At 41.5% G+C, this 27,728-nt stretch overlaps 1 protein-coding gene across 5 annotated transcripts in view; it reads left to right on the top strand.

The window, feature by feature from the left end:
- The window catches only part of pik3r3b (phosphoinositide-3-kinase, regulatory subunit 3b (gamma)), a 585,349-nt gene that overhangs the window by 154,833 nt on the left and 402,788 nt on the right, over nucleotides 1–27,728 (top strand). For all 5 annotated transcript variants that reach the window (XR_010019924.1, XM_063064385.1, XM_063064386.1 and 2 more), the window contains one exon: nucleotides 4,251–4,328. Coding sequence is in view for 4 of the 5 variants with exons in the window: in XM_063064385.1 (XP_062920455.1) it covers nucleotides 4,251–4,328 (78 nt within the window). In the remaining variant the exon portion in view is untranslated. The remainder of the gene's footprint in view (nucleotides 1–4,250; nucleotides 4,329–27,728) is intronic.

A 27,728-nucleotide genomic window follows, 5' to 3' on the forward strand; every position in this document is an offset into this window, starting at 1 on the left:
TCTGTGATTTAAAGGAAACAGAAAGGAACCCTAACACAATGAGAATAGTCAACCACACAGCTTGTCATTAAGAAAACTGCAGCCAAACAAACCACTGAGGTGGGCTGAGTTCGTATCCATTTTATGTTGTGAAGTCTTCACCCCTCCAAAGCTTTCCATCTTTAAACCTCAGCAGTCTGGGACAATGTCCATATGAAATTCCTTTGTATTGAATTTATGAGCAGATGGGAAAATACCTGACCTGTGTAGTCTCCCCTGCCTTGAATGGTTTGCAGGACAAACCTTTAATCCTCTGAGAGGCTCTGTTCTCCTAAAGCAACATGCTTGTATCAAAGAATCAGGGCAATTGACTTCCACATTTATAATTTTTTATTTGTACCATTTTGTCTCAAAACTCTCTTGTTCCTCCTTCATTTGGTTCTGTGACAGAAGCCTTTCCCCATTTTTTTCAGGAATCAAAAATGACAGATTTCAGTAACTCCTGAATTCTAATACTCCTCCATATCTTTCTCACTTCCAATTCCCCTCCTTCCGCAGTTCTACACCTTGCTGAGTTTTTGGTCTCTCTGTTGGCCTTCCCCATTCTGATCGCAGACAAACAACTCATTTTTATTCCCCTACTAATTCAACTCAGTGAATTCTGAGCCGACATGATGCTGCTCACCTCTAACCCTGCAGTAAAGACAAACTCCAACATCGAATATGTTGACAAGGGCAGAGCTGTTGTCGATTGGCAAACTGATCTCCATCTCAGTGAGGCCGAAGACCAACTCAGTGCATCTCCTCATGCTTCTCACTGGGCCATGACCCCAACACTGGACATCAGGCCATTGGCTTCCAGTCACTGGCTTCACTTGCTGTGGCGATCCCTCTCCGCAGCCTCCTGCCTCATGTTAACCCAGCGCCTCACGGTCCACTTCTGCCTCCTGGCAAAGGTTTACAAGCAGAACTGTCCAGGACATCCCATTACATCAGCTTTTTCTTGCTTCACACATGCAACACTGGGAATCTGCTATAAGTGGAGAGATCATTTCAATTATAGTCACTGGGGTTGAGGTGGGTATTGGAGAACCTTCAGTTACTGCTTCCTTGTTTCTCTAATGAAGCATGTGACAAAGGAAAGTTTACTGGAGCCCATGGATGACTTTTGCCCATCTAATTAGTATCCTGACAGGGTTCCACAGGGGCACCCCGGGCTCGTGCACAAGGACGGAAGGTGGAACCTGTATTGCTCAACTACACCCTAGTTTCTCGGGATGTGTGTGGGATCCTCTTCAGCATGAGACACCAATATGTCTTTCTAGAACACATTGCAGAGTGAGGGTGAACATTTAATTATGATGCTTTATGTTGTCACAAATCATCTTGATCAAATTTAATTCAACCCGTTGGCAATTTACAATTGGATAGTGTTATAGCCTTCAGGTTCAGCAGTGGATAGGACATATTCCAGACTTGGATTTGGGAAGTAACATTATTTGAAGAATCTTAAAGGGGATATGTTTCAGCTCTTACCCTCCTGCAGCAGCCCCAGGGTTGCAGACAATCTTGGATCCCCTGCGCACTTGATGCAAAATGATGGGTTGTACATTTGTTTTGTCTCAACTGGCAGGCCTTGTGGTTGAGCTTCTGTGCTTGGAGGGCAGGAGCTGATGACACACACACTAACTCTTTTAAGCAGCACCAGATTCCAAATTCAGAAAGTCCTAAAAGGAACGGACGGCACCTGAATGGCAGCAACACCCACCCACGCGGGTAGGCATCTTTTCAACATTTAGAGTTAACTGGTAATATTTTTAATTTTCCACCTGTAAATACTTTTGATGTGGTTTCATTAAGTCATTGCAACAGCAAGGTTCTTAGTCAAATTTGTTACATAGCTAATCCTCAGTGTGAAACTTGCCCTTGGAGGTCATTTCATTGGACTCGTTATGAGGCACATCTGTCTCGAATGCAAATAAAGAGAACTGCAGGTTCCAATGCAAATGTCAGAAGCATTGAATTACAGAGCTTAGACACAAAAGATTCTGCAGATGCGACACACACACACAAAATGTTGGAGGAACTCAGTAGTTAAGGCAGCATCCATAGAAAAGAATGAACAATCAATGTTTCGGGCTAAGACCCTTCATCAGCACTAGAAAGGAAGGGGAAAGAAACGGGAATAAGGGGGAGGGGAGGGGGAGGAGTATGGGTACCGCCCAGGACGTGTTAAGTGAAGCGGGTGGGTGGGGTTGGGGATGAAGTAAGCATCTGGAAGGTGGAGGTAAAAGGTAAAAGGCTGGAGACAAAGTAGTCTGATCCGAGTGGAAAGTGAGTCTCGGAGAAAGGGAAATAGGAGAGGCATGAGGGGGAGGTGTTAAAAGAAGGAAAGCGTAAAGGGGATCCAAAATGGGGAATAGAAAAGGGGAGGGGGAGAAATTACCAGAAGTTAGAGAAATTGATGTTCCGACTTGAGTATGGCCTCATCAGAGCAGTAGAGGAGGCCATGGACCAACGTGCTGGAATGGTAATGGAGATTGGAATTAAAATGGTTGGCCACCAGGAAATCCTGCTTTATGTGGATGGAGCAAAGGTGCTCAACAAAGTGGTCCCCCATCTACGTCTGGTCTCACCAATGTAAAGGAAGCTGCATCAGGAGCATCAGATAGAGTAGGCGACCCCAACAGGTCACAGGTGAAGTGTAGCCTCACTTGGAAGGACTTTTTGCGGCCCTGAATGGAGGTGAACGAGGAGATGAATGGACAGGTGTTGTACTTCTTCCACCTACAGGAATAGGTTGCAGGAGGGAGAAATAAACTAGGGAATCATGGAGGGAGTGAACCCTTTAGAAAGCAGAGTGTGGGGGCAGGGAAAGATGTGTTTGGTGGGAGGGTCCAGTTGAAGATGGTAGAAGTTGCGAAGAATGATGTGTTGGATGTGGACACTCATGGAGTTGTAGATGAAGACAAGAGGAACACTATCTCTTTTAAGGTGGCAGAAAGATGGGAGTGAGGGTGGATGTTTGGGAAATAGAGGAGATGTGGACAAAGGCAGTATCAATGGTGGAGGAAGGGAAACCCTGGTCTTTGAAGAAAGAGGACATCTCAGATGCCCTGGAAAGGAAAACTTCATCCTGGGAATAGGTGCAGTGGAGACAAAGGAACTGTGAAAAGGGAATGGAATTTTTTACAGGAGACTGTGTGAGAAAAAGTGGAGTCAAAATAGCTGTGGGAGTTGGTAGGTTTACAAAAGAGAGTTTGCCTTCACCCCATCCTCTCCCCCTTCCCTCTTCTGCAATTCTCCACTTTGACACCCCTCTTACCCCTTCTCTTCTCCTCCCCTGCCTATCACCTTGCACTGGTGTCTCTCCTGCTTCCCTTTCTCCCATGGTTCACTCTCCTCTCCTGTCAGATTCCCTTTCCACCTTTCACTTCCCAGCTTCTCACTTCACCTCCTTTCCCCCACCCATCTGGTTTCACCTATCACCTTCCAGCTTGTACCTTTCACCTCCTCCCACCTTCTTATTCTGCCATCTTCCCCCTTCCTTTTCAGTCCTGATGAATGGCACTGACTGTTTATTTATTTCCACAGATGCCTGACCAGCTGATCTCCTCCAACATTTACTGAACATGCATTCACTCTTCCACATCAGTCCTGTAGTTTACATTCTACTCTGTTGATGGTTTTCTTGGTGACATTTATTTTTGGTATGCAAAACAAGAAGAATGAGTATAAAACTTGATTAATTGCTTTTGGAGGTATAGAGAATGCCGTGTCTGAAGTCACTGGGGACTTTGAGGGATATGTCAGCACAAATACTATGTATCACAGCAGAGTGCAATTTCTGTGTCCTTCGCATTTTACAACCTGCTGCTGTACAACTTGTTGGACCAATAATTTAATGAATATTTCCCACATACACCAAAAACCTTTAGTGTACTTCCCCAGTCCTAAATATGGCCTTGGCTTAGTAGAAAGTGTAATGACATACATGAAGAGTTTCTGCTTTTACAGACCCAGCGGGAACCATCCACAGTAAAAGATCACTGGAAGAACACTGTTGGTGGAGGTGACAGCCTTGCAAGTGTAGAAACCCATCAATGGCAGCCACCTTCCACCTATCTGATCTTGAAAAGTTCTGTAGGGTCAGTGGCTGTGGTTCTTGTTAGGTACACCAGGTTAAACCCCAGGGTTGTTGATTGATAAACTCGCACAATGCAGTGAACTTATTTCCATCAGAATTGAGCTCTGTTTACTCTCCCTGACAGGTACAGAAAGTGAAAGCCTCTACCGGCCTCCTCCTGGCTCACACAATGGCTTGCAGATCAAGGAAGCTCTTGAAATTGGTAAGACATTAAGGGCTGCTAAACGCTTTAAATTAATTATTGTTTTCATTTGCAAAGACTGGAATTGACTTCCTCAAGATAAAGTGGATTTTCTTTCCTCCGCATTGTTCTCCTACTATGATACACTTATCTCCATGTGGGTTAAAAGCCTTGTGGTTACTTGTCCAAAGTGGGAATATTTCATCTTCAAGCATAAATAGTACTTGTTTATTTACTAAGTTTTATAAATATTAATAAAGTAGAAACCATGGCACATTCTCTCTTGCATTGCCCTCCTGTAGTCATCTGTAATGATAAGAGTTCTACTGCCTCGTCCCGCAACACACAGAATGAGAATTAAACGAGATTCTCCTGTTTTGAATGTTTGGTTATATTGAAACTGAACTGCATTCTTTTGTGACCTCCATGATGTAATTTCATGCAAAATCATTAGCAGAAGGGAGTTGTAGACTGAATGTGAGTTCCATAATGCCCACAATTTACTTTCAAGTTTGTCACGTGTCTGATATGCTAAAATGCACAGGACCCTGACAAGAAGTTCAAAGGCATAGACACACTGAGCTGGAATACAGGCAAACGGTTTTGGGCAAACATGTGACTCACAGACAGCACGGGCTCTCCCTGATTCACCTTGTGGCTGTTTACCGTTGTGGATTTCTAAATTAGATGCCCCTTTGTTGTCCAAGATAAAATCCCTGCCCCTGTTTCACCCCACACAGTCTGCTTGAGCTCCATCCTGTCGTCTCTCTTCCAGGTCCATTCGAGCTCCAGCCACCCTGCTGGGTTCTCACCCACTATGTCCTTTAGCTGCTGTGTTTTTCCTCCTGCCTGCTACCTCTGCGCCTTCACTCTCTCATCACGCTGACTACTCGGGCTTCACCCTCCCTCACATCATTCTGTGCCACTTCCAATTGCCCTGCTCTCCTTGCTTCCCCCTGTGACCAATGATAACTGCACCTTCCTTGTTTACTTGCCCCCTTTGCTCTGTTCATTCTTGCTCCGAGTTCACCCTGCATCTTGTGCCCCTTTCAAGTCCACTTGGGTTCCATTCTACTGGGTCCACACCCAGTGTGTCAGAGTCACTTCATCATCCTGTCTCTCTGCACATCTCACTGCTGTCCTCTACCTCTGTGTTCCACCTCATTCACTCTCTCATCACACTGCCTTCTTCACCAGATCGAGCTTCACCCTCCCTGATGCACTGGCTCATCACCCTGCCCCTCCTCATGTGCTGGTCACCTTGCTCTGCCCGGTTCAGCCCATGGCCGATTCCTTCCCATTGTCCGTACCTGGTTCACCTTACCAACTCTATCTCCATCCGTATTCCTGGCTCAGCCTGCATGGTTTACTTGTGCTATATCTTGTAGTGTCCCTTTACAATCTGCTTGAGTTCCACCCTACTGGGTCTGCATCCAGCCTGTCTTCATCTGTTGCCTTTCCTTCTCTCCCATGGCCCACTACCTTCTCAGCCAGTTTGCATTCAGCCTCCCTGGCCCACTGGCTCACTAACCTACACTTACTTCCCAGTTCACTTCCACTTTACCCTACTGAAACTTGTAGCGGGATTGTTTAAATACGATGTATCCTAACCGGCTGCCCATTGTCTATCAATGCACCTTTTACACTGCTTGCTATTCAACTAACAGGCAATTGGCTTTAAAACAAAATCGTCATTGAGCTATGGACTTTCATTGCAATGTGATATTTGTGCTGAAGTTAGTTTTCTTGCATTAAAGGAGCCAAATAAATGTGGCTATTGTCATGATGAAAGGCAGTGTCTTAATTTAATACATCCACAGAGATCTCTTTTGTTCCTGACAAGCTACAGTAGAATGTTTGCAGGGCTGATACCAATATCCCACTGCAACATCAGTGAAAACCTAGAGAAACCGAATAAATGGCTGTTAGGTTACCTACCAGACTTGCGCAGGGATCAGGACAACCACCATGATAATTTTGAGCTGTTCTGGCTTCTATTATTTATTATTGTTCTTCAGCATGTGGTCAATACTAATTTATTCACTCTATTATGTATGGAGTAAGGAGATTGACAACTTGCTGTCTCGCTGTGTGATGTGGAGGAGTAGTTCGCAGTAATTGCTGTTGCCAGGCCTGGGTGTGATGAAGGGGAGCAGGCCGCAGCCAGCTCAGTCCTGCTGAGTTACAGTGGAGAGACAGCTAGGTGATAAGTACAAGTGAGTGAGTTAGAAAATAATTAGTTTAAAAAATCCTCTTTTAAAAATGTTTCAAGCAGATTATAAACTGAATTATCATTTGTCATTGAGGAAAAGTAAGAAATACATCAATCAAAGTGGTGTTTTATTGGCCCGTGCTAAGACTGGGTCACACAAGTGAGGCCGGAACATTCCGATTGCAAAGCACGAGGTCTAAGTACAAAGGGACTGCTAACCTGCTGGAGTCCTTGCTCTGTGAGTGAGATGTTTCATTGTGGGCAGCTCGTCAACCTGGCCAGCACAGATATTGGGATCCGTCCATACTCATGGGCATGTGCAAGAATTTCAATTTGCCAGCTTTGGAAGCATATGTGTGTCAGGCAGCCATAAAACTGTGTGAATGTGTTCACAAGTAACTATAGCTTTGTGTTACACGGTAAATATTGTTGAAGGGTCTTTGCTGCTCTTTGCCCGCTACATCTTGTGCACTCCTAATACTAACATTCTAAACATTTTGGGAATCACATGGTAGCCCACACAACATTTCTCAGCTTGTCAGATCTTACTTTGTGCAAATTATTAGCAGCAGTAAATACATTTCCAATACTACGGCGCATTCTTGTCTGTGAAGCACTTTAGAAAGACATCATATGCGTAGACATTTACCTCTGTTTTCAGATCTTGCGGCACTACATATTTAGCCTCACTTCCATGTGGGCATAAGACATAGGAGCAGAATTAGGCCATTTGGCCCATCGAGTCTAATCCACTATTCCGTCATGACTGAGTTATTATCCTTCTCAACTCCATTCTCCTACCTCACCCCGTAACCTTTGGGAAATATACTAATCAAGAATCTATCAGTCTCCACTTTAAATATACCCAAATGACTTGGCCTCCACAGCCATCTACGGCAATGAATTCCATAGATTCACTATCCTCTGGCTAAAGAAATTTCTCCTGATCTACACTAAAGATGAACCCTTACACAGTTTGCACAGAGGTGAATTTCAGAGCAATGATGACAACTGTAATCAATAACATCTTTTAAAAATGTGCAATCACTACTTTCATCTTCTTTATCAAAGTAGGTACTACACTTGATAAGGTCTTTACAGATGATGTCAAGGGCATATTCTTTCTGTAATAACTGACTAACTACACACGTGAATGAAAAATTGGGGTGCTGGTATGACAAGGTGAATCTTGCCTTTGCGTTATCGTGATCAACTCATTTCTTGTACTGCATATATATGCTGACTGAATAGTCTTTTCGATTGATTATGGAAGCTGAGCCTTCCTCTTGCAGATACTTGTTGCCCAGTACCAGAAGTTATATGGCAATTTTCATCATAAATTGGATGATTCATACATGATGTAAAAATGTAACATCCTGTGCTTTTTATAATTTCAAGGGGACTTGATTGCCTTTGTAAATGGAAGACTCACTCAGAGTAAATGTCAGGTGCTGGGTTTCACAGATGTTGTGAGGTAGGGCTCTGACTGTTTGCCTTCCGACACTAAATTCATGCTCTGGTGTTTCTAACTTTACCTCGTCAACCTAAAGTGTACTTTTGTTGTTATGATTGCGGATAGGTAGCTGGAATAGACCAAATTGCCCTAATCAGGATCTGGGCCCCAAAGTTCTGCTATGGCAGGGATTAAATCAGAATTTTGCTCTTGGGGGCACCACAACTCTCTGGGGCATGTACCAAGATATTACTAGAGAAAATCTTTGGAATAAGTTCTTTTTGGTTTAAGTGAAGCATGGAGAAGCTGTGTCTTGTCCAATGGAAATCACAACCCAAGTATTCAATGTTGCCACCATGTTTCCCGAATTATGGATAGTGTGGCAACCTTTCGTTCATCAAAGTGGAAATATTTGGTTCAATTCCATGCTGCACTGAAATTACACCCAAATATAATCTCCCTCATTTATGAGAGCAACAGAGACTTCCATTAAAAAAATCTTCTCATTCATTTGTGATGTCAAATAAGACTTTTTTGAAGACATATCTATGACCTACTTGGACCATTAACACTGTAGATTGAAATGAAAGGAGCATTAAATTTTTGATAGGAATTAAGTAAACTAGTAGATGTTTAAAGAAAATGTTTATGATCCACTGGGAATTGACATATTTCTTAATACTTCACGTAAATTAATTGAAGTTTACAACAGAGATTTGCACCATTTGACCATTAACTGTTCTCTGCCTGTGATTCTATTCCATGTAAGCTTTTCTGTTAAATACTGCACTTGAAAATAGGCGGGTGGAACATGTCAAGTTGATTGTGGCAATGCTTGGGATGGGCTGATGGCAGAGGTTGCCAGACAGTCTGATAATAGTATTCCTGAAACTGACTAACAGGAAGGAACTGCTATTCATCGGCTGAGAGACCAGTCTCAGTTATCTTCACGAAGGATGCAAAGCATCATTTAAAAGATGCTGCAATCAAAGATTCATCTTGCTGAACCAGCATCCCTCTGATCATTGTAAAATCATTGCCCTGTAAGCTACCTGTGGCATGCTAATCTTAAACTCCAAAGTTCCAGGGGTACATGTTTCCAATTACCATTCCAGAAAGGCAAATAAGCCCCTACCTGAAATAACAAACATTATTATCTGGTTTTGTCTTCATGCAATGCCCGTTGTGATTGTATTGATCTATTTTAACACATCTGTGAGCAACCTGACAACATTGGTGTGAGATGCTGCAAACTGCTGTGAACCCTTTAGAATGGAAATATTGTCGTCCCAGGCTTCCCAGTACTGAGAGTATGAGTGGGACAGAGTCACTTTGTCACACATTGCATGGAAGTCGTGCTGAGCAAAAACAAAGGTTTCTGAAGGAGCAGTAATTTAATGCCACCACTGTCCTGGAGATATGTCAAACTCTCCACTGGTATTAGCCACAGGACTGTGGTTACTAATCAGTGGGATATTGGAGCTTTCAAAAGTGTGCACTTTCTAATATACTGGGGGGACCCAATCATATACCCTTTAGTTGGAGAAGTTGCGCTGTAACTTTGGCAATCTTTTTGATAGCTTAAATTACAGCTGCAACTATAAAGGTCCATTATGCACATCTCTTTCATAAGTACAGCTGGATAAATCACTATCACATTATACCTACAGTATAAACAACCTGTCACACATATAGCTATAGAGATCACAGTCGCATATACATTCATAGACTTCACCATCACATCTGTATTTATTTAGATGTGACGGTGAAATCACATCTATTCAATTCAACATCAAATCAATTCCATTGTTAAAGAGAGCCCTGTCATATCTGTATACATATAGGTCCCAGTCGTACCAATAGCTATAGAGGTTCTAATCTCATTCTTAATGACTGAAGGTGGTGGAACAGCTGGAGATGCTGCCTCACATCTCTGGGGATCTGCATTCATTCCTGACCTCAGGTGGTGCCTGTGTGAAGTTTGCACATCATCGCTGCAGCCACATACGGTAGCTCAGGGCTAACAACTCTGACTGCTAAAACACAACAGCAATGAAGAATCCTTCTGCATCTGCGTGTGACGGTGTTCTGTGACTCCACCCAGGGCCTGCATGACTGACAGTAGTGAAAACTGAGAGGAAGCCACTGGCATGATGAAGGAAGCCCTGACCACCGCCAGAGGTGGAGGACCTTCATTGCTGCCCTAAATGCTAGTGGCGTAACGGGCAGAAAATAAGTTCCATCTCCTCCCACGTCCCAAAGGCATGCAGGGACATAAAATAGTTACTGTAAATTAACATTTAGTGTAGGCAAGTATCAAAAGAATCAAAGGGGAACTGATGGGCATGTATGAGCAAATAAATTGGAAACATAGAATAGTACAGCACAGTACAGGCCCTTCAGCCCACAATGTTGTGCCGACCCTCAAACCCTGCCTCCCATATAAGCCCCCACCTTAAATTCCTCCATATACCTGTCTGGTAGTCTCTTAAACTTCACTAGTATATCTGCCTCCACCACTGACTCAGGCAGTGCATTCCACGCACCAACCACTCTCTGAGTAAAAAACCTTCCTCTAATATCCCCCTTGAACTTCCCACCCCTTACCCTAAAGCCATGTCCTCTTGTATAGAGCAGTGGTGCCCTGGGGAAGAGGCACTGGCTATCCACTCTATCTATTCCTCTTATTATCTTGTACACCTCTATCATGTCTCTTCTCATCCTCTTTCTCTCCAAAGAGTAAAGCCTTAGCTCCCTAGAGAATAGGGAGCTCCCATAGAAGGTGTAAGGAAATAAGGAAGGAGAAATGGGACTGATGGGATTAGGTTGCTGGGAGCTAGTATGGACCTTATGGTGTATGATCTCCTACACATCATGATATGTAAATTAACATCCACAACAGCAGAGTTCCTAGTCACGTTCATAGCTATAGAGGTCACAGTAAATTCCACATCTACAGAGATCCCAGTCACATCCTAAAGACATCCATACCTACAGATATCCCAAAACCATCCAATTATTGCATCATCAATGTACAATACTTGGTATGGCTGAAGTAAAGGCTCAAGGATAATGACTCATAATCTGCATATTTTTTAGCAGCATATATTTTAGGTATTTTATTGGTAGTGGTAGTGGTACGTGGTTAGACGATTCGGAATCATATGGATTTTCATTGTGGGATTGGAGAGAAATGGTTTTCATCTAGTCCTTGCCTGTATTTCCTCTGACTTTTGCTGAGGAGCATGGTAAAAAGCAGCTTATAAATTCAGTGTAGAACTCAATACCACCAAGAAGCAAATGAAGATTACGTTCTTTTGTCAAGAGGGAAAAGAACTCGGGACTGTTAATATTCACTGTTTCAGCCGTGAGGACATTCTTATAATTCTAATCATCTGCCCTGTCTCCTGGAGGATGGATGTTGGGAATCCCAATAAGCAGTCTAATAAAAGCTCTGTTCACCACTTGCTCCCATATAATTCAATGTACTTGTTACTTATGGAATGTAATGAATTTGATTTGTTCCTCTGGCTGGTTGAATGTTTGCTTGTGTACAGTACCAGCTTGAAAAGAGCAACGATGCAGATTCCAGATTGCAATATATCACAAATCAGATAACTATTGGTTTCAAGATCTATTCCCTCTGTAGGACTGGGAATAACCCGATGACAAGGGACTGTGCCTGCTGTTAGAAGCTAATCATACTTTATTCTATAAATTTAATAAAAACACGTTAACTTATGAATTAGTGACAGTGATCTTTGGGTGCTGAATGATTCAGCTCATTGGAGCTCCATGCATTCTTCTATTTCTTCCTAGGCATTTCCTCGGGATTGAGGATATTTATTCTGTCCAGTTTAATGGGTTCTCATTGCTTCATAGAGTCATACAGACAGAAACAGTCCATGTTAAGTATCAAGTATCTATCCATACTAATCCCATTTTCCAGCACTCAGCCAGCGGCCTCCTAATGTTATGGTATTTCAAGTGCTCATCTAAGTACTTAAAATGTTGCCAGAGGACCTGTCTCCACCAGCCACTTAGGCAACGTATTTCAGATTCCAACCACTTCTGGGTGTACACTTTCTTCCTAGAAATCTTTTATTTCTTATCCAAAACTCATGCCTTCTGGTTATAGGGAGCCCTACAACAGGAAAAGGTTTCTCCCTCTCTCCCCTCCACTAAACCATTCCCTCATTATCTGTGCCTATTCCATAGAAAACAAACCTATCCTTTCCGGTCTTTCTTCATAACGGAAACATTTCATTCCAGACAAGATCTTGCAACCTCTTCAGTGCAATGACATTTTTGCTGTAGCGTAGTGATCAGGAATACACACAGGATGTCGTCCAACTAACAGTTATTATGTTTGTACCATTATGGCTCTACTCTTCTATTCTATGCCTCTAATGAATGCAAATATCCCATATGTCAATTTACTAGCGTCGGCTTACCTGTTGGAATTCTTGGATATGTGCTCCAAGGTTCTTTGATTATTCATGAATTACTAGGTCCTTCCATTTATTGTGTCCATCCTCACCTTATTAGTCCTCCAAAATATATCACTTCACCTTTTTTTTTTAAGAATGAAATTCCATTTACCATTTCTCTACTTATCTTACCGACTGACCAAGGCCATTATATAGCCAAAATCTGCCTTTCTCACTATCAATAATAATTATCAATCTTTGGGTCATCTATGAACTTCTTAATCACTCCTCCTACATTCATAAGCAGATGATTAATGTTCAAAAAGCAGCAAGAGCCCAAGCACTGGTCCCTGCTGTACATCACTGATCACAGGCTTTCAAGATGCAAAATTAACCCTTGTTCATTATGTTCTTTGGGTACAAGGGGTGGGGCACAGTAGCATAGTGGTTAGCACAGCGTTTTACAGTTGTGGTGACGGGATCATTTCCCGCCACTACCTGTAAAGAGTTTGTCCATGCTCCCTGTGACCACATGGGTTCCTCCTCGTGCTCTGGTTTCCTCCCCGTGCTCTGGTTTCCTCCTACATTCCAAAGGCATACTGGTTAGTAGGTCAGTTGGTCATTGTAATTTATCCCATGATTTGACTAGCATTAAATTGGAGTTGCTGCCAGCGCAGCTCTAAGGGCTGTAAGGGCCTATTCCACATTGTATGTTGAAATAAAAAAATAAATAAAATGTTTTCTTACCTTCTAGGTCTGTCCATGTACTGACTATGTCAACTGCATTCATTAACACAATGAGTTTGTTGAAGAAAGTGACTGTAACGAATCAGTTGCTACCTTTCCAAGTGCTAATTAACCTCAAGGTCAGAACTATTTTCATTAATTTCCTTACTACCGAGGAGGCTAATGGGATGAAGTAAGGAACTGCAGTCTCTACCACAAACAAGTGGGACAAGTAGTGGCTGATCAGATGATAGTGGGGTCCTTTTCTTCTGCTGCTTATACAGGAACATGAATACATGGACGTGTGGTTCACAATGCCAGCCCAAAGAATTTTTTTTCTCCACTCTGGATGATTTTGGGTAAAAGAATGCTAGGAAATGGTGAGGACGTGCATTCGTAGGGATGGTGCTGAACTTCTACCAAAACCAGGATGAGGGAATGTATCCTGTTCTAGCTACTCTGTATTGGCTTTCTGTGTCTTTTAGAATTGACTTTAAAGTTCTCTTACTTACTTTTGAAGCTCTTAATGGCCTGGGACTGAAGTGCATCACAGAATTGTTTTTGTTTTATAATCCTGCTTGAGCTCTCCAATCTTCTTCCACTGGTCTCTTAAATTTAAACAATCTCCCTCAAAAGGTAATTGGCACGTCAGCTTTCTTGAACTACACTCCTAAACTGTGGAATTCAATACTTAAAACTACAAGGCATGCAGACTCAGTTGACATTTTTAAACACCAGTTCAAGACCTTGCTTTTAAGTAATATCTTTTTGTATTTTTATTTTCATTTTGTTTTATTTCTTTTTTATTGTTTGTACTATTATCCTATTGTAAAGCACTTTGCTCTACATCATCTGTATGAAAAGTGCTCTATAAATAAAATTATTATTTTTTTCTCAAGGAGGCTTTGAAAGAATTTGGAATGGAGTGTTTGTTTCTTGAAGTCTGGTGTCAAGTATATGAGCAATATTTTTTGGCCAACAGAGTCAGCTGAGTGTAACTGGGGATGTTGGCCCTGGAGAGTATTCTACCACTGGTTCGCTGGTCATTCCAAAGACTTTGGAAGATTTTGCAGAGACAGTCTTGCATGTGACACGAGGTGAACTCTGGTAATTTGCCATCCTACGAGTTATCGCAAGATCTCCAGCAGGGTAATGCTAAAAGAGACCTACAGATACCAGTCTCAAAGATATCACCACCAGGCTCAAAGACAGCTTCTATCCCACTGTTATCAGATTCCTAAACCTACCTCTTGTACAATAAGATGAATTCTTGGCCTCACAATCTATCTCGTTATGATCCTACACTTTATTGTTTGCCTGCACTCACTCTTTCAGTAGCTTATACATTTTATTCCTGAATGTTCTTTTACCTTAATTCTAGCTCAGTGCACTATTTAACAACTTGATCTGTACGAACAGCATGCAAGTCAGGCTTTTTACTACATCTTGCTACATGTGATGATAATAAGCCAAAACTAATACCAAAGCCAAAAACCAATAGGATTGATGAAACTGACAAGAGGTTCCTTAGGGTGAAATAATTAGTCTCATATGAGATAACACAGTGAGTAGAAGGAGAATGGTGAAGGCTGAAGCAGTTACCCAAAGACATGTAGCATTTAGAATCAATGATCAAAGCTGTATTCTCTGAGAAAAGTACAATATAGTGTGTAAATCAATTGGACTCTCTCTGAATGAGACTGACTGAAGTTTTGTAAAATGCTGAAGTCTCCCTTCAGTGTAACGTTCCAGTGATATGTGGCACAGAACACCTATTACATTTCTCAGATGTGGCGTTATGTAGAACAACAGCAGAGGTAACAGGAATGAATGACCATGGATATACAGTGGATTCTAGTTAATTGGCCACCGGTTAATCAGAGCAATTGCTTATTTGGCACAACTCTTAAAGAAGAAAACCAATTCCAGTAAATTGCTGGGATTCCCTTTGTTTATTTAGGACACAGTGCCGCTTAATTGGGGCAGGAGGTTTGCTGAACAGGTTCTAACTAGCGTCAGTCAGATGCACTTGTGTGGGTGTTAGATGCTACACCATACTTAAAACGAGCAGTTTTTAAATAGTATCAATTGCATGTGCTTGTGTTCAAAAATAGTGATTTTTGTCAACGATAGTTGCCAAGAAATAAGCAGTAAGAACTGCTTTGCTCACTGCTGTTTCAAGCATTCAGGCTTGGAGAGGCCAGAAATGGCCGGAAGTGAAAATGAATCAATTTCATAGTTAGAAACTATGAAGAATTTAAAGGTATCTAATAACAATTATCTTGAATGTTGCAATGAAAGTGTAGATTTGGAGGATGCAGTCCATTATCTGCACTAGGTGTTTTCTCTGATTTTGTTCATTTACAGTCAATCAAAAGAACACCATCGATAACGATGAGGAACTAATACGCAGTTTTATAGTACAGTAGTACTATTTGTGGTATTCTAATTTGTTCTGCATTTCATTGAAAGACATAATTTGGTATACAGTTTGTCTTTTTCATTTTCTTAACTATTTCCATAAAACCTCAGCTAATGGGTGTATTTGCTTTATTGGGCCAAAATGTACTGGTCCCAATGTGACCCAATTAACCAAATCCACTGTATTCATTTTCCCATGGATTAGCAAGTAATTAAGAAAGGCAAGCTGAGATTCAGTGAAAATGGAATATTGCCCGAGGAATTGGTAGCCCAAGAACTGAAGAATTTCCAAACTTTCATTGTAGCTAGTGGTAGAACCATGGGAAATCAGTTAACATGCTTGATTAATATATCCCTCCAAGATGTGAGCAGCAACTGTGGTGGGGCTAGGCCATTGAGTGAAGTGGGAGAAGGCGCTGGAAAGGGATGCATAGTGACTTTCCAGGTGTTGGTGGATTTTTACAATGTCTGGGTCACCAAATAGACCATTTATTGATGTTACTCAAAAAGTAATTTCTTCCTGGTTTCCTTATGCAAATGGGCAGGCATCTGAAGAGAATTACTTAAGGCGCCTGCCACCTCCCCTTTGGCCTCTGCCAAAGATGCTTCAGTATTCCCCAGTCAGCCTATCATCAGAAATATGTGATTGTGGAATGCTAACTTTCCTCTGCAGACATTTTCATCAGATGTATCCCAGAATGGAGAACTTCACTCCCCCTTCCTACAACTGATGTACAAGCTCACTCCTCCCTTCTGAATGTGCAGCATATATACTTTTTAAAAATCACAAGTATTTGATTGTATCAGCTCAAAAACTTTGAGTCCACAATTAAAAATTAATCTCTACAGAGTCTGAAATCCTTTTGTGATCTTGTATTTCTGTCAGCTCTGAGATTCCTTTAAAAACTGGCTTTGCTGATGCTGTGTGGCCAAAATATGTGGATGTTTGAAAGTGCTTCAAGGCACAGGCAGCTATCGTGATTTAAAAACCTATAAATCTCTTGCAGAGTCGAGAGAGGAGAGTGGAGGTCAGTGAGAGGGAGCGCTGTTTCAATTCATTTTGAAATGATAGCCTTTGTTGGCCTACAGCAAGTGATAGTTTGATCTGTTTCCAAGTTGTATCTCTTTCCCTTTGATCTGCTCTGTCAACTCTGGGTCAGCTTCGTAAACTCTAAATCAGCAATGCACATTTCTCTGCAACTAGAATTGCACAGGAAAAGGACAAAAGGACCAAGAGGAGCCAAGTTCATTACTGAAATAAAAGTGGTGGACTCCTTCAAAATGGAAAATGGTCAGTCAGTGCATTATACAACAGTGTATATTAATATCACTGTATATCCTGGTATTTTGTAACATTTAACAATCCAGTCTGATCTATTTTCTTGTGTACAGTTTTCGCCATGATGCTTTTCTCGTTTATGTTTTATCTGGATCTAATAGCTGAATATTTGCAGTTAGCCACTAGGGGTTGCTGCTTTATCAGAGTTACAGCCAGCCATTTATCATTTTCCGGCACATCATTTTGGTTTCCCAGTAAAGCTCGATTGTGTAATAATTAAAATATATTGTCTTTGCATTAGTGTTATAGCAGAAATTCCCCTTCCAGGAAACCATTCATGTGCTACTAATTTATATGTGAAAAGGATTTTTCCGATCAGAGCTTGTGAGAACCACTGGAGAGAAATGCATATCTCTGGAACTGTAGCCCTTTCCCATCTGGCACCTTCAAGACAGGAGGCCATCTGGGGATTAAAAAAATACCTTTGATCTTGCTCTTTTTTTTTGGAATATTTGTATATTCTTTTCCTCTACCATGTGCTTATACAGTAATAAATGTCTGTGTAACTCTGATTTCCAGAACTTCGTGAATGCACATATCACTGCTGATTAATAGGATAACTGATTTGCTTGAAACTCTGATTCTGAAAATATATTTGGCAGAGGAAAGGTTAATCAAATGGTTATGTGATTTAAGGATTTTAAACTGAGTCTAGACATCAAATTAACTAATTGTTTTAGCGATTTCAGAAATAACATACAGACTGTGTAAAAACTGTTTACACTACAGAATAAAAGCACAAACTACCAGTGTCCTAAGCAGTCCACCAATAGTTGCTCACAGATTGTTAAACACATGCATTTGTTATACTGGAAAGGTAATAACAGGCATCTGTTCTATGCATTTGATGATAGATGTCTGTAAAGGTGTTTTAAATCTGTGTTTACTGACAGAAAATGGATGTTACTTACTTGCCCTGATTTACACATGAATAGCACTAAATCTTAATTTCCTCTATGGTCTTCAATGTGTGCCGTGTCTGAGTGTACCTTTCAAACACAAGTGCCAATGTAAATTGTGAGTGTCAAAAACTTGTTCGCTCATATTTCCCAGTTAAGGGGCTAGCTGCTTCTACAATAACCTGCACTGTACACTTCCACGCAGGTGCTATCTGTCTCAAAGGGCAGGTTGTTTCAGTAAGGAAAGACTTTATTTAAATGTCCAGTCTTTGGAAATAAGAAAAAAAAACTTAAGCAAATCCACCATGAATCTCAAATGTGCTTCATAGTCAATAAAGTGTTTTTTTTTAATTTGGAGATACTGCACGGTCCAACGAGTCCACACTGCCCAATTACAACCATGTGACCATTTCACCACAAAACGCATATACTGTCTATCGAAACTAGCGTAGACAGAGGAAACCCCCATGGTCACGGGGAGAATGTACAGACAGCACCGGGAATTGAACCCAGGTCATTGGTGCTGTAATAGGATTACACAGTGCTCTCTAATATATAACCATTGTTATTCTTGATCATTGTTATCTGTGACAAAAGATTTGGAAAACAATATTTGCTTAGCAAGGCCCGCTAGCAGCAGCGAATTGCATGGCAAATTATTTTTTAAGGTAGTAACTGGGGAGTGACCAGAAAAGAGGGAGATGCTCAGTTCTTCACTGTTCTATGTACAGTACTGCTTACTGTCTAATTTCAAGTATACTAAACACTGAATAATTCTCTAGCTACGGTGAAGCTGTGCTTTCTGAAGTTTGCAGAGTCTAATTTTTTGCTAACCAAATATAGGCTTCACTCAGTCAAATTCTTAATTGATATTTGGTCAGGGAATATCAAAGATTCAGCTTCCACTGTAGGAGAACCTTGTATTCTCAGTTTATTTTGCATTTGTAACAATGTGCATTGTACATAAAATAGATCCATGTACAGATGTTAAGATCCTAGTCATACCACCTAAGCAACAAAAACTTATTCTGAAGAACTAGTCAAGATTCAGAAGTTTATTTGTTTAAATTTAAAGATAATGCATGGGCAATTTGTACTGTTACATATAGTGGATTCTGGTTGATTGGGAAGCATCAGGCCGACAACATGTTGGCCCAATTAACTGGCTGCCCCAATCAGTCAAAGTTTCAGGGATGTAGTTAAAAAGGTATAAAAAAGACAAACTTACCATTTAACTGAGTAATGAATTATGTATTTAAATGAAATACAGAACAAATTAGAACACCACTAATATTACCATGATAAAATATTCTTAGTTTCTAATAGTTATTGATGGAAGAATTCATCTAGTGTACGCTGCTGCATTCTTTTGATTGACTGTAAATGAACAAAATCAGTGCAGACACCTAGTGCAAATAATAGACTGCCTTCATTGCCTTTCTGCATGAAGTAGTGTTGTAATCCAACAATAAATTTCCTGGCATCCTGGCATCGCATAATGCCCATTCTCCTCGCAGTTTATCTTGCTGCTGTATCAAGCGTGCAATTGTAGACTCCAGTTATTTTTGCCAGCCGACAATGAGTGGTGTTAAGCGGATAGCTTTTAATTTGGTCCAGTAGGGTAATTTTTTTCAGCTAGTGACAAATCTTTTTGTGGCATCTTGACAAGAGACTGAATTTTTTAAAGTCAAATAAAAAAAAACAAAATTATAAATACATACTCCTTTTTGAATTGGCATCCGTCGGCCCAAATGGATAACTTAACATAAGCACATGCAACTAATGCTGCTTAAAAACTATTCACTCCAAGCACGATGTAGTATCCAATGGCCACACAAATGCACTCAACTGCTGCTAGTTAGAACCTGTCTGGCAACATTTTCCTGACCCAATTAAGCAGCATAGTCCCCCAAATAAACAAAGGGAATGCCAACTATTTTCTCAATTAGTTTTTGTTCTTTGAGTTTTCCCAAATAGGCAGATGCCCCGATTAACCAATGGCCCATATAACCAGAATCCACTGTATTTTCTTCACATTGTGAGACCGCTAGAATAGCAGAAGTGTAAATGAGTCACTGCTTCATCTGTAGAGGCTGACTGGATGGTCGGAAAGGAGGCACAGAGACAGGGAGATGGTGATTGATTTTAGGAGGAAGAGGATTGTGACGAGTCTTGTATACATTCTGGGAGAAGTTGTTGCGGTAGTGGAGGAGTACAAATACTTGGTGTGCAGCTCGATGACAGACTTGGCTGGCAGACCAACACCAAGGCTGTTTACAAGAAGGGATGAGCAGACTCTATTTTCTAAGTAAGCTGAGATCCTTCAATGTGTTCAGTAGTATGTTAGAGAACTTTGATCATCAATCTGTTGTGGTAAGTGCAGTCTTCTTTGCGGCTTTATGCCGCTCCCCCAACATTGGTGCTGGTGATGCAAAAAACCTAAATAAACTCATCAAAAAGGCTGGATCCGTCCTCGGCTATAAAACGGAGTCGTTTGAGTTAGTGGTGGAGAGGAGGTCACTAAACAGACTGTTACCATTATGGACAATCTGACACATCCTCTCCATGATCTACTGAATAAGCAGCGGAACACCCTTTCAACCAGACTCATTCAGCTCCACTGTCACAAGGATCGTAACAGAAAAACTTCCCTACCAAGTGTCTGTTTTATTACTTTGTACATTATTATTGCACAGTATTGCACATTATTCTTGTGTATATTACTCTGTACTTTATCATTAGTTAAGTCTGCGCACTGCCAAGTGTGTTTTTAAATGTTGCTGCTGTAACGAAAGAATTTCCCACTCATTGTCAATGAAGTACTTATTATTATTTGCTGTTGCAATTGCGTGGAAAGTGTGGGGAATGGTTGATGGGGATGGCAGGAAAATGAATCTCAAGGTTGTATATGGTATAGATGCTTTGATAGTAAATTTACTTTGAGCAATGGATCACAGAGTTGTTAAAGGAACAGTCTCCTTGAAATGCTGAGAAGGGCGGGGTGGGAAATGTGTGTTTGCTGGTGGAATCTTGCAAAATGTGGCAGAAATTGGAAACGGCCCTTTTAATGCAAAGGCTGAAAGGCGGGTGGGGGGAGAACTGAGGATGACGGGAAGTTGGAGGAACAGAAGGAATGAGAGCGAAGATGCAGGACATCAATGAGAGGTAAAGAAAGTGAGCAGTGTGGCATATTTGTTCAATGAGAGGACGTTTTCAGCAGTCAGTTGACTGTATTGGAGGAAGAGCGTGAACCAGGACTGCACTCACGGAAGAAGTTTGATCTCTTGGATCCTGCTATTGTGGGATGTTGGGATGAGCAACTGTGTGTTCATGAGCCACTTCTGTCCAAGAAATTGTAAACTGTTGAAGTAGCAGGGGTTCACCAAAGAGACTGGATCGGGAAGAAAGGATGAAGGCAAATTAAGAAGAAATAAATCCAATGGAGAAAGAGCAGGGTGATATGGGTCTACTCGCCCAGCCCTACAGGACAGGAGGTTAAACGGGCTGTGTGGACTGGCATACTACAAAAGCTGACACCTTGGAAATGAAGATCTTCCAATAGAACAAGGTCTGAGACTGCATGAGAGACAGCTGATGTTTTGCCCTCATCCAGAGGGAGTTAGGAAATTATAGCTGAGAGCTGATGTTTGGCCTCTGTGAGATCGCTCAGGAGATGATTGATGAGATTGTCTTTATGGATCCAGCTTTATCACCTCCTAGTTTGGCTAGGATCCTTGATGTTGAGTATTCCACAAACAGGAAAGGCAGCACTATGAGCAGGGACTGAATCAGAATCTAGTTTATTATCATTGTGTGAAATGTTAGCAGTACTGTACAAAGGCATAAAATTACTACAAGTACAAAATAAATAAATATTCCAATGAGGTGGTGTTCATGGACCATTTAGAAATATAGCAGAGGGGAAGAAACTGTTCCTAAATTGTTGAATGTCTTCAGGCTCCTCTTACCTGGCGGTAGTAATGAGAAGTGGACCTGTCCTGTATTTTGAGTGTCCTTAAGGATGGATCTTCCTTCTTAAGGAGCTGCTGCTTCAAGGTGTCTTCAATGGTGGGGTGACGTGCATGTGATGGAACTGGCTGAGTGTACAACCCAATGAAGCCTCTGTGCTTCAGAAACTCCATATCAGGTTGGCATGCCACCAGTCAGAATGCTCTCCACTATACATCTGTAGAAAATTGCAAGGTTGCATGCCAAATCCCCTCAAGCTCCTAATGAAATAGAGCTGCGGACTGCTGCTTTTGTGATTACATCAATGTGTTAGACCCAGGACAGGTCCTCTGAGATATTGATGTCGAGGAACTTAAAGCTGGGGTTAACACATAAGAATTAAAATAATCTGATTTGACTTCTTTGTGGTGTGAGCTAAATCATGACCAGAGTGACAATGAAAATAAAACTTCTATTAACTCACATCTTAAGTAATATCAACATTGCAAAGTAAAGTCAACGGTGCAGCTGACGTTCCTGGCTGCTCAGTATCTTGGTGACCTAAAGTTTGGAAGTTCTGTACTAATCACTTTGAACTGCTGCCAGCATTGTACTTTGTGCCAATGGGCACTGAGCAACTGTGATCCACTGGTTTTTGCCTAAAAATCAAGGCAAAGGTTTAGATAGAGACTCAGCTGTGTTTATTATTGAATCAGCCCTCAGCCTGTCAATGTAGTCATGGGTGAGCTAAACTACGGTTCCTTGAACCCACCCATATTACGAATGATGAAACATAGCTTCAGGGCTGATGTCTGGCATTTAGTAATTGGCTAAAAATATCCCTTACTGGCACAGCTTCATTGCAATTTATCAGATTACGAAACACCAGTGTGGGGTGAGGTAGGAAATGCTTGAATGTTAATGTGAGGTGGAGAAGTCCATGCTACAGGCATTTAGCTTGTGAATGTAATCAGGATTTAGCTAGAGGGATTAAGGGGTGAAACTGCAAAGCACACTTCTGATTGGGGCCAGGGAATGTGCCCAAAGGGAGGGGTTGGTCAGCAGAGGCAAGGGCCCTATGAATCATCTTCAGGACTTCAGTCTCTCTGTAAGAGATGCTTGTTTATAGTGATTCTTCACGATAAACCATAAATAGGAAAGGTTTCAAAGGATATGACCAAACACAGACACATGGGACTAGCTAAATTATTCAACTTGGTCAGCAAGGATGAGTTGGGTCGAAGGGCCTGTTTTCTGTGTTATATAGCTCGAATTCTCAAACGCTATCAGATTTAAATTCCTCTATCCTGTAAACATCTGGTTGGGGCTAAGGTGGAAGGTTGTATGGTACTGTTGGAGAAAGATTCTCAAAATCGACCTCTGTAGGTAGATTCTAATGCATATGCTTGGCCTTGAGTAATATGTTCTTCCCTGAAAACTATTAGTAAAACTTGCACCTACTGCTTTTTGTCAGAAGACTCTCAGACTTTGCACGAAGAACTGTTTCCAATCTTCTTTCATGAATGGCCTGCCTGTTATTTTAAGGTTATGTCAGACACAATTCAGCTTGGCCCTGAATTGATGCCTTGTGATAGAAGCAGATGAACACAATGTCATTACTTTCTCTGCCCTCAGTGGAAACGTTATTCTGTTTAGAACAAATGGGGTTAACGCCTCCTCGCACACAGAGGAATTTCACAAATGTATTTAATTGGCATTATTTTCCATTATGTAATTGAAGAGCTTTATGTTTATGGTACTTGATGCAATCCATGAGACAGTTGAGCAGAGTTCAGGATGAAACACAAAGATAAGACCAAGCACTTCACCTGCCTGCCAGGCTTGAAATACAGCGGGGCTTCCAAGGGTCAGCTAGCTATTAGCAATGGTGGATGGTCGACTTTTCAAAACTCTTAACTAGATTTCAGGGACTGTCAATCATGTTTGATTTTTGGGGGAAAACTGAGATGTCCCCAGATGCATGTGCATTCACCCTTCTAAGCAGCTGGCAAGTGTAAAAATCAGGATAATTGGTGCCTAATTTCTAACTCCTCAACTTTAAATTGATCTATTTGTTAATGGTATCTATTGTAGAATATGTATGGTGTGGGTCAGACCTCATTCTCCTTCCTTTCACAGCCCATATGTTTTGGGAATGTAAAGGTGACCTTTGCCATTGTGGCACTGACTCATTGAGCCTTCTTCGAACAGTACGAATCTGCCAGCTCACTTTGTTGGGAAATTTCCATTCAGCAGTAACATCTGATGCTGCCTTTCCATTACCGCATTCTCACAACGAGCGGCCCCACTCACGGGCTGTCATATCAATGAAGCAACAGCAGACACCTCTGACAACTCAGAGGCAGAGCAGAGAGCTTTTATTTCATCCCTGCTGCTGAAAGCAAACGTGAGCTACCCCCAGCTTTCTTTCAGCTTCCACTGAGCTGAACGCTCAAGCCCCAAGGAAAAGGGCGATGTTCCTACAGCTGGAGACACTTGTATCTTGGAACTTAAGAACGATGGCAGCAGGACCAAACTTAAAAAAACTTAAGGGTGCTGTTATTTGTCTGCCGCCACCAGGAACACAAAACTTTCCCCCTCCCTCCCCCAAAAAAAGAAAGAATTCAGCAGACTAAACTTACAGTAAAACAGGCTAAATCTCATCACTCCCTAGGTCTGTGTCTGTGCTTTATAGACTTGTCGCTATACAACAGTAGAACAGGCCATTCAGCCCAATTCAACCCTGCCAATCAACATGCCTACCTGAGCTAGTCCCATTTGCTTGTATTTTGCCAATATTCCTCTATCCGTGTATGTGTCTACATGTAGTTCAAATACTGTATTCTAATTGTACCTATCACAACCACTTCCTCTGACAACTTGTTTCATAGACCCACCTCTGTGGGGGGGGGGGAGAGAAGTGGTTCCAAGGTCCCCTTTAAATCTTCCTCATCTCACCTTTTAAATGTTGCCCCCCCCCCAATTGTAGACTTCCCTATCCTGAGGAAAAGACTGTGACCGTTCACCTTGTCTGTTCCCCTCATGATTTCATGATTTTATATACCCTGGTAAGGGTACTCCTCTTTGCTTCAGGAAAACAGTCCTGGCCTAGCCAGGCTCACTCTACAAGTCAAGCTCTCCATACCCAGCAACATCCTATTCGGTACCCTTTCCCAACTTGGTAACAACCTTCCATAGCTCAGCAATCAGAACTATACACAATCCTCCAAGTGTGGTCTCACCAACATCTTGTACAGCAGTAAAATGTCACATTGACTCTGACCAATTAAGGCAAATGTGCCAACTCCACTTTCACCACCCTTTCTGCCTATGTTACCACTCTGAAGGAACTATATGTATTTACCCCGATGATTCTCTGAGTTAAAATGTTGTCGAGGGCTCTACCAATGTCTTACCCTAGTTTAATTATATGATAAATATGTACAGTATCTGAAATACAGCTTATGGAAATGTTTGTTTGATGATGAACTTCAATAAAAATATTACAAAAACAGGAGGAGAAAATAAATAAATCAATAATTTCCCAAAGGGCAACATTTTGCATTTGTCAGAATTATCTACCATTCCTTGGTTCATTTCCCCAGCTGACCTTGACCCTGATGTAATCTTACATAACCTACTTTAATGTCTACCAATTTTGGTGTCATCCTCAACCTATTTTGTCACCCTCATTTTCATTGAAATTGTTAATCTAGATGACTAACACCAGGGGACCCACCATTGATCCCTACAACACACCCCTGCCCACAGGCCTCCAGTCAGAAAAAAACAAACCCCCACTACCACTCTGATTTCCAGCACTAGGCCAATTTTGGATAGCTGACCATAGATCCCATGTGATCTAACCTTGCAGATCAGCCTGCCGTGTGGGACCTTTACACAGCCCCTGAGTTTCAAAGTTCAAGTTCAAAGTTAATTCATTATCAAAGTGCCTATGTCACCATATACAATCCTCAAATTCATTTTCTTGCAGGCATTCACAGTAAGCACAAGAAACACTGTAGAATCAATGAAAGACCACAACCAACAGGACAGACAAACAATCAATGTGCAAAAGGCAACGAACTGTGCAAATACAAAAATATTTTTTTCAAAGAAGAAAGAGAACTGCGCTGCTCCAAAGAGAGTTATATAAGGTTATTCTTACCCTCGGCCGTTAGGCTGTATAATGAGTCAACCTGTAGCTGGGAAGTGATGAACCCTCTCCTGCTAAGACTGTTCGTGGTAACTTATTTTTTATTCTTTCTACTTCTCTTCTAATGCTACTGTGACATTGTAATTTCCTTTGAGATCAGAAAGTATCTGCCTTCTTATTCTTAATGATAGTAATAAATAAACAAGAAGTATCAAGAACATGAGATGAAGAATACTTGAAAATGAGACCTCAGGTTGTGGGAACAGTTAAGTGATGGGGCAAGTGAAGTTATGCTCTAGTGGTTGAGGGGTAATAACTGTTCCTGATCCTGGTGGTGAGTCCTGAGGCTCATATACCTTCTTTCTGATGGTAGCAGCAAGATGAGAGCATGGCTTAGATGGTGGGGTTCCTTGATTATTGACACTGCTTTCATATGATAGGGCTCCGTGGTGGGGTGGGCTTTACCTGTGAAGAACTGGGCCGTATCCACTAATTTTTAGTAGGCTTTTCCATTCAAAGGCATTGGTGTTTCCATATCAGGCCATGATGCAACCAACCTATATATTCTCCATCGCACGTCTGTATAACTTCGTCAACGTTTTAGATGTCATGCTGAATCTTTGCAAACTTCTAAGAAAGTAGAAATGCTGCTGTGCATTCTTTGTAATGACACTTGCATGCTGGACACAGGACAGATCCTCTGAAATGAGCAAGTTCATGTAAACAATGTCTGCCTTCATCAATCCTGTTGGTCACCAAATATACTCCAAAATCCCTTGTACTCAAGCGATGTACATATCCAGTTGTTTATGCTTGACATATCCTGTTTCCTATCTAGACCTTCAATATCCTTCAACAAACAAGGCTTCATAATCATGCCAGCCTTACCCTTCACTCTCACAGGACTATATTAGTCCTGAACTCTTGCAGTTTCACTTGTAAAAGCCTCCCACTTGCCAGGGATCCCTTTACCTGCTAACCGCCTCTCCCAATCACCCTTTGCAAGTTCCTTTCTAATGGCATCAACATCAAAGTGCCAAAGGCTCATTCCAGAGAAGAATGGCCTGCCCTTGTTACAGTAACAGCATGCCCATCATTACCGTGCAACAATATCTATCATCCACAAGTGTGGTACCACAGAAATTGTTTGCAGTGATCTCCTGCTTCTCTCCTGGCTGTTCTGTCAGTCTTCAGATATATAATTAATGATTTTAAGGTCATGTTGGATGTATGTTGTTCGTTTAGGGGATACACAGGGCATTGTTATTGCCTGTCCCTAATTACACTGGGGAAGGTGGTCATGATCTGCCACTGTCTTTAATGCTCTCAGCCTTTGATAGGAAAGTCCAAGAACTGGACCCAATAGTGATGAAGAATAATTCCAAGTCAGAGTGGTTTGTGGTATTTTGAGGATGGCATATACCATAGCCACTCTGCATTGGTTAGTGGGTGGGATACCAGTCATGTGACTACTTTATCCCTGATGATGTCAAGCTTCACAGAAGTCATTGGTGTGGCACCCAACCAGGCAGGTGGACAGTGTTGACGAATGGGCCAGATGAAGAGTCTTGACCCAAATGTCACTTCATTTCCCTCTACAGATTCTGCCAGACCCAACGAGTTCCTCATTTTTTTTTGCTGAAGTAATCATTATTTTATTATTTCTGCAACTTGTTCCATGGACAATAGAAAGGCCTTTAGGTGATCAAGAAGTAAGCCATTCACCCTGGAATACCCACCTTCTAGCAATGTAAATTCTTGGATTAATGCTGGATATATCTCATATATATATGAGAACGAGGGGTCACAGTTTGAGGATAGAGGGGAAGCCTTTTAG

Source organism: Mobula hypostoma, chromosome 12 (assembly GCF_963921235.1).
Source record: "Mobula hypostoma chromosome 12, sMobHyp1.1, whole genome shotgun sequence".
Taxonomy (NCBI): domain Eukaryota; kingdom Metazoa; phylum Chordata; class Chondrichthyes; order Myliobatiformes; family Myliobatidae; genus Mobula; species Mobula hypostoma.